This window comes from Micropterus salmoides, unplaced genomic scaffold, assembly GCF_014851395.1.
Source record: "Micropterus salmoides isolate LMB-PRFRI ecotype aquatic unplaced genomic scaffold, ASM1485139v1 Ms_hic_scaffold_21, whole genome shotgun sequence".
Taxonomy (NCBI): Eukaryota; Metazoa; Chordata; class Actinopteri; order Centrarchiformes; family Centrarchidae; genus Micropterus; species Micropterus salmoides.
In genome coordinates, this window is record NW_024041262.1 from 5,955,297 (window position 1) to 5,963,385 (window position 8,089).

At 50.7% G+C, this 8,089-nt stretch overlaps 1 protein-coding gene across 1 annotated transcript; it reads left to right on the top strand.

Moving 5' to 3' along the window:
* Positions 1 to 1,072: 1,072 nt before the first annotated feature.
* Positions 1,073 to 5,346, top strand: LOC119916488 (flocculation protein FLO11-like). Its single transcript, XM_038736524.1, has 6 exons — positions 1,073 to 1,233; positions 1,465 to 1,530; positions 2,004 to 3,443; positions 3,640 to 3,676; positions 4,022 to 4,300; positions 4,443 to 5,346. Exons 1-6 carry the CDS (start codon positions 1,179 to 1,181, stop codon positions 4,927 to 4,929), a joined length of 2,364 nt encoding a protein of 787 aa, XP_038592452.1. The 5' UTR covers positions 1,073 to 1,178; the 3' UTR covers positions 4,930 to 5,346.
* Positions 5,347 to 8,089: the final 2,743 nt, after the last annotated feature.

An 8,089-nucleotide genomic window follows, 5' to 3' on the forward strand; every position in this document is an offset into this window, starting at 1 on the left:
ATTTCAGTGTGTAGTGGCTTGTTTTTTCTTTGATTTTTTTCATCGCCAAATCCCGCTTTCTGCCAGCTCCTGTCTGTTGTTGCTGTGCACAGGGAAGTTCTTGTTCACCAAGAGCACTGCTGAGGGTTCAATTGTGTGCACACTTGACAAACAACCATCAGTTGTTTAAGGTCAGTCATGTTTTTTGTTCACTTTCCTTGTCATGAACCATTATACACCTGGAATGCTTGAGGTTGAAAGTCAGAAATTTCAACTGATAAAGGAAATGTTCTGAGCCGTCTGGAACGCAGAATTAGTGTTCAAATATGAGCTTTGTGACAGCCCGCAAGATGGAGGACCAGAACAACATTACGGTTCATGCAAACATCGCAAAGTGAGGAAATATCAAATAAGACTCTTGGGATATACCCCTTATCAGCCACAAAGACTGCAAACACCTGTATGGGTGTGCAGGACTATAATATCTATAATAATACAATTTATATGTTCATCATGTATCTATGGCAGTGTTGTTCTGTCAGTCTGTCTGTTCACTGCTTAGGTCTAGACTGAAATAGCTCAGTATCTTCTGAATAGATTAGCACAGAATTTTGTACAGATATCCATGGTGCCCAATGGACGTACCCTACCAAACTTATAAATGGGGGAGCATCAACTGGAAGTATTGTACAACAGAATCAGAATTTGGCCAGACATTTCCTTCTTGTACCAGATAAGTCCAAAGACAAATTATAGTGTGTGTATGTGTGTGTTTTGGGGGTGCTGTTTATTTGTTGTTGTTGCCAACCTTCCAATTACAACCTTTATTGTTGCCAAACCTCGCTAAAGAGGAAGAATATCTGATATATTTGCTTCCATGTTTTACCTTTTTATGGTGCTTTCTTAGTGTTTGGATGTCATGTGAGCTTGTATGTAATATTAGAATTGCCCCCCTTAGCATTCATCCAAAACAAGTAATGTTAAATAAATACAACATTCTCAGAGTTTTTAAAGCGCAATATTTGTTTTACATGCTTGTCACAGGAAGGGCTGAATATCAACTAGCACCTAGATAAGACTAGACTCCTCTGAGGTGAGAGCCAATTAGAGCTGATCAGCAACAGCTGTGTCACCAGCATGATGGGCTTTTTAACCCTCACATGTGGCACAGGTAGCATTTCCTCTTGGTGACTGAAGCAATGGGAGCTGTTCAGGTCTTGTTTATTTGTGTGATGACTGTTTGTCTTGCCAAAGGTTTGTGTATTCCTTCTGTTTGAAGCATGCATGGAAGAAATGTGTAGTATAGTAAATGTAGGAGTAAAGTTATGTTTTCAGCCCAAATCCTTTTGCATATGAGAGTGTGCCTCAACATGACTTTAAAAAAATCCTTAATTCCTGTAATATCATTTACCTGTAACAAGTTGGTGACATGTTGTGCCATCAAACTGTACAAACATGGATTAACAGCAAGTGCACTGTCCATAGGCTCTTGTTTACCAGTTGGTGGCCTAAATGAAAGACAGGATGATGCTCTACAGAGGAGAACAAGAGGTAAGAACACTTATGATAAAATCTTTTCAGAGCTTCATTCTGACTCTAACCGAATTTCTTTTGTACTACAGGTTTGTTGCAGTAAGATGCATGTTGGAGTAGAGCCTTTGTTCTTAGAATCAAAATGTGGACAATTAAATATATAGTTTAATGCTGCTCCAGGCTTTATTTTTTTTGCCTGCTACTGGAACAGTCTAATTAAAACTACATTGCTTATGTCTACAGTGGCTGTTTCCATATCATGCAAACACATAGAATATACATGCATATGATATCATAGATGCAGTAAGAACTGATTTTGTCAGTTACAATAAATCCTATACTGGTCTTTTAGGGCAAGTCTCAAGTTGTTCAAGTTTTTGCTTTTAAAATCTTGTGGGAATTTACTGCCACAACCAATGTGTGGAAGTCCAAAAAATATGGACCATCACTAGATTTATTTTAGTTCTAAATTGGTAATGTCTGTCTTTCAGTACAACCGGGATCCACTGAAGTGGAAGCTGAGACATCACTTGTCCAACTGAGCCAAAAAAATACTCTGAACACAGGCCACTTCAAACTGATGATGGTCTATGCGTCCAAGAACAAACCAAAGATCAGCCTGACCACCAGTGCTTCTCTGCTGGCCAGCGAGACCCCCAGCACCCCCCTGCTAGCCAACAAGATGACATCGTCCAGTGCCTTTCAGCTAGTTAGCAAAACTCCACCAGCCAGGGAGAGCACACGTGCCCCCCTGCCGGCCAGGGAGACCCCCAGCAAGATCCCCAGTGCCCAGGTGCCGGTCAGTGAGGCCCCACCGGCCAGGGAGAGCACCCAAGCCCCACTGCTGGCCAACAGGACAACGCCAGCTAGCGCCCGCCTGCTGGTCAGTAATACCCCACCAGCCAGGGAGAGCACCCAAGCCCCAGTGCTGGCCAGCGAGACCCCACTGGCCAGGGAGACCCCCAGCAAGATCCCCAGTGCCCGCCTGCTGGTCAGCGAGACCACACCGGCCAGGGAGAGCACGCAAGCCCCAGTGCTGGCCAAAAGGACAACGCCAGGTAGCGCCCGCCTGCTGGTCAGCGAGACCACACCGGCCAGGGAGAGCACGCAAGCCCCAGTGCTGGCCAAAAGGACAACGCCAGCTAGCGCCCGCCTGCTGGTCAGCGAGACCCCACCGGCCAGGGAGAGCACGCAAGCCCCAGTGCTGGCCAAAAGGACAACGCCAGGTAGCGCCCGCCTGCTGGTCAGCGAGACCCCACCGGCCAGGGAGAGCACGCAAGCCCCAGTGCTGGCCAACAGGACAACGCCAGGTAGCGCCCGCCTGCTGGCCAGCGAGACCCCACCGGCCAGGGAGAGCACGCAAGCCCCAGTGCTGGCCAACAGGACAACGCCAGGTAGCGCCCGCCTGCTGGCCAGCGAGACCCCACCGGCCAGGGAGAGCACGCAAGCCCCAGTGCTGGCCAACAGGACAACGCCAGCTAGCGCCCGCCTGCTGGTCAGCGAGACCCCACCGGCCAGGGAGAGCACGCAAGCCCCAGTGCTGGCCAACAGGACAACGCCAGCTAGCGCCCGCCTGCTGGTCAGCGAGACCCCACCGGCCAGGGAGAGCACGCAAGCCCCAGTGCTGGCCAACAGGACAACGCCAGCTAGCGCCCGCCTGCTGGTCAGCGAGACCCCACCGGCCAGGGAGAGCACGCAAGCCCCAGTGCTGGCCAACAGGACAACGCCAGCTAGCGCCCGCCTGCTGGCCAGCGAGACCCCACCGGCCAGGGAGAGCACGCAAGCCCCAGTGCTGGCCAACAGGACAACGCCAGCTAGCGCCCGCCTGCTGGTCAGCGAGACCCCACCGGCCAGGGAGAGCACGCAAGCCCCAGTGCTGGCCAGCGAGACCCCACCGGCCAGCGAGACCACCAGCGCCCCGGTGCCGGCCAACAGGACAACGCCAGCTAGCGCCCGGTGCCGGGCAGCGAGACCCCACCGGCCAGCGAGACCACCAGCGCCCCGTGCCGGGCAGCGAGACCCCACCGGGCAGCGAGACCACCAGCGCCCCCGTGCCGGGCAGCGAGACCCCACCGGGCAGCGAGACCACCAGCGCCCCCGTGCCGGGCAGCGAGACCCCACCGGCCAGCGAGACCACCAGCGCCCCGGTGCCGGCCAGCGAGACCCCACCGGCCAGCGAGACCACCAGCGCCCCGTGCCGGGCAGCGAGATCCCACCGGCCAGTGAGACCACCAGCGCCCCGTGCCGGCCAACAGGACAACGCCAGCTAGCGCCCGCCTGCTGGCCAGCGAGACCCCCAGCGCCCCGTGCCGGCCAACAGGACAACGCCAGCTAGCGCCCGCCTGCTGGCCAGCGAGACCCCACCGGCCAGGGAGAGCACGCAAGCCCCAGTGCTGGCCAACAGGACAACGCCAGCTAGCGCCCGCCTGCCGGCCAGCGAGACCCCACCGGCCAGGGAGAGCACGCAAGCCCCAGTGCTGGCCAGCGAGACCCCACCGGCCAGCGAGACCACCAGCGCCCCGGTGCCGGCCAACAGGACAACGCCAGCTAGCGCCCCGGTGCCGGCCAGCGAGACCCCACCGGCCAGCGAGACCACCAGCGCCCCGGTGCCGGCCAGCGAGACCCCACCGGCCAGCGAGACCACCAGCGCCCCGGTGCCGGCCAGCGAGACCCCACCGGCCAGCGAGACCACCAGCGCCCCGGTGCCGGCCAGCGAGACCCCACCGGCCAGCGAGACCACCAGCGCCCCGGTGCCGGCCAGCGAGACCCCACCGGCCAGCGAGACCACCAGCGCCCCGTGCCGGCAGCGAGACCCCACCGGCCAGCGAGACCACCAGCGCCCCTGTGCCGGGCAGCGAGACCCCACCGGCCAGCGAGACCACCAGCGCCCCGGTGCCGGGCAGCGAGACCCCACCGGCCAGCGAGACCACCAGCGCCCCCGTGCCGGCCAACAGGACAACGCCAGCTAGCATCGGCCTGCTGGCCAGCGAGACCCCACCGGCCAGGGAGAGCACCCAAGCCCCAGTGCCGGCCAGAGTGTCCCCCTGTGCCCCCCTGCTGGCCAGCAAGACCTCCAGCACCCCTATGCTGGCCAGCGGGACAACGCCGTCTAGCGCCCGCCTGCTGGTCAGTAATACCCCACTGGCCAGGGAGACCCCCAGCGCCCCACCACTAACCAGCAAGACCCCACTGTCTAGCGCCCCAGTGTCGGCCAGCGAGACCCCGCCAGCCTTCCTACCCCCCAACAACACGATGCCTTCCAATGCCCCCCTGCTGACCAACAAGACCCCACTGGCCAGGGAGACCCCCACCCCTGTGCTGGCCAGCGAGACAACGCTGTCCAGCGCCCTTCTTCTGGAAAGCGAGACCCCCAGCGCCCCTCCATCGGCTGGCAAGACCTCTCCAGCAAATTCTTAAAACAGTGTGTGGAAGTCTGGAGAAGCTGGAACATCACCATTTCTTAATGCCAAATATTCAATCAAATGTCGTCTGTCTCTCGGAGCAACTGGAAACCAATGAATTGGAAGTTGAAGCATGAGCCTTGTTTTTGTTTTTTAAAAACAAAAAACCCTGAAAGCAGACCATTCAGAACTGCTTAACCTCTACGCAGCCAATAACCTAAAGTCCAACCTGATGGCCAGCGTAACCCTGAGCCCCATTAAGAACCCAGCTACACCCTTGCCAGCCAGCAAGACCCTTGCAGACAACCCAAGCCAGCGCCTCCATGCAGTGGTGAGACCCCCATATTAAGAGGCAGTTAAACGTATGGGACTAAGTTTAAGGAACCATGCAACTAAGGTGTTTATGCAACTTCAATAAAAACTATTAACTTGATATTTGTTGGCTTTTTTTTTTTTAAAAGACCTGGATTGGTTGGAGACCTTGTTCTGAAACAGGGTGGCGTTTCCCCCCCCCCCTCTGGCTTATTTCGTAATGCAACACTTGCACTGCAACAAAACAACTGAGCTGAGATCGCCTAGAACATTCAGCAGTGTTGCATTTGGGTATTTTTGCTTTGGTCTGCTCAACGGAGCACTTATAGCCCCTCTTTTGTTCACGAACCATTTTAGACTTCACTGTTCGTGTTGCAACATCTGGAGAAGAGGTTGATCTGACAAACTGTGAACCAAATATTTATGACCCTTTGTCTGGAGGAAAAAGGGTGATGCGTGAAAGCCAAAGAACACAATCCAGACTGAAACACAGGGGTGCCATCATGTTTGTGTTTCAGTGGTTTTTGTACCAATACATCATGATTGTGTTTTAAACTACTCAATCTCCCGTGTGTTAGTGCTTTAGGCAGTTACAGCATGAGGCTATACCCTATGCATGATGTTACCTCTAAACTGCTGGATGATGTAAGATTGTTAAAATGGCAGGGATGGGGTAATTTGAGCCAAAAGACTTAGGGGTGGGGGTACTGAGAACTTTTACTGTAATTCTACACTGCATTCTTGCATATCACTGAAATGATGTGACATGAATTTTAGACCAGAAACCATAATGCCATGCTTCTATAAATGGAAGACTGACAGGGCTTCAACTTCCCTTGTGGATTTGGACAGAGCAGTGGGAGATGTACAATATGGGTTAAATCTATATGTCAGATAGCAAGGGAGATTTACAATAGACCTACAATGATATGAAACTAGGAGACATTTCAAATCTAACTGCAATATTTGCAATACATTTGAGTTGGCACTAAAACGACATTGATCCCCATGTGGCTAAACTTACACCTCACTGGGGTCAAGTTGAGCCAAGAAACACTTTTTCGTGAAGATCATATTTTTGAAAACTGTTTATTTTAGATCTAAAGTGAACCTTCCCATGTATGCACCACATCTAAGATATTACTGTCATGTGCTCACTTAAATGAGACAAAGTAAAAACTGGCTCAACTCACCCCACTCTCTACGCATGTCTTCCACCCCCCCGGACTAATTATTTTCTCAGATTTACCACCTCTACCAGTCCCTGTAGCTTTACTGGTGAATTATTTGTGTTGTATGAATGTTTTCTTTAACAATTTACTTTGAGGATTAGACATGCTGCTGCTGTCAAATGCAATTTTAAACGTTTCCATGCGCACAGTAATGTCCCAGCAAATAACGTTGGACATTTATGAAGCAAATCAGAAAAACTTAAGAAACATGACAGGACAGAGGAAAAAACATTTAGCTTCTGAAATATGTTTAGATGCTCTGATGGAGCTCAGGATTGATCAGGAGGACGGCTGCTTTACTCCAAACACTTTCACTGTATGAACCTGGACTGTGTGTGAGAACTTTTAGATGCGTAAAAGAACACTTAACATTAGAGCCTGACAGATCCGGCGTGTAGGGAGAATGACGTTATGCTGCTGTGCATAAATACGCACAGCACATGGGGAGACACATTTATTTCACCCACCCACCAGTGTTTATTTGATTTCGTGACCTGGCCTGCCCAACCATTGAATGTGGATGTGAGACGAGAAGAAACAAACATTTTTATGTTGCGTCTGCATTTATTGATATTGGGATTGTAAGTTCATCATGGAATTACCCATAATATAATCATGGTGTCTTTTGGATATTACAAATGATTTATTAGGCTAATTGTTTCAGGGAAATTGAAATGACGTAACTCATTTCAAAGCCGAAGCACAGGAATTATCAGTCTCACACTGAAGGGAAATGTTGAAAAAGTAAATTATGTAAAGTGTTTCTTTCTGACAGACTCTCTCTCTGGCTTTAATGGTATCCATAATGAAACTTAATGGGGGAAATGACAAATCCTGAAAAAAATGTTTCTAATAAAGGAAGAAAGTTGTCTGTGTCAGCCAGTAAAAGACACTCGTGTATCTTCGCTCGTGGCTCCTGAGAGATCCTCAGAACACTAATGACAACTTTGTGACGGCCTGCAAGATGGTGGACCAGAACTACTTCTATTTCAAGCAAGGATCGAGAATCAAGGAAATATCAAATACATGACTTGGGATGTACCCCACATAGTCTGACAGACTTTGGTTGGCCAGCTTCACTCCACAGTTAACAAGTTGGGGTTCCTCAGTATTCCTTATTCAGAATGGAATGTGAATATATTGTACCACAAAATGTCATTTGTATGCTTTTGGGACAAGGTTTTTATTAGTTATTTTATTGCAACATTGCACAACGATGTGTGCATTTACTGCATTTTCTGACCACCAGTATTAAGATTCCATAAAAACCTTCTCTGACCTTTTTTTGCAGAAATATGAGACTGACACTATGAAATCAGTGAGGTGTTGTGTAGTGCTTTGGTCCCCAATCTTGAGTGGCTGCTATTTGTTTTGCAAACCACCAGATGTCACTGGGCTTAAAGAGTTTGAAACAATGAGGCTTCAAATCTCTTTCGCCACAAATAGAAAGAAAGCCCCATAGCTTCATTAGGCTTCATCTTCCTATCATTGCTAATTATGTAGGTTGGTGACCTGACATATATCCTAGCCCAGCTTTGCCCTCCTTCAACCTGAGAAGATCTAATCAGCCAAAATAACTGCAAGCACGTGTGTGGGTGTGCAGAGCTATAAAATCTATAAAAATACAGTGTA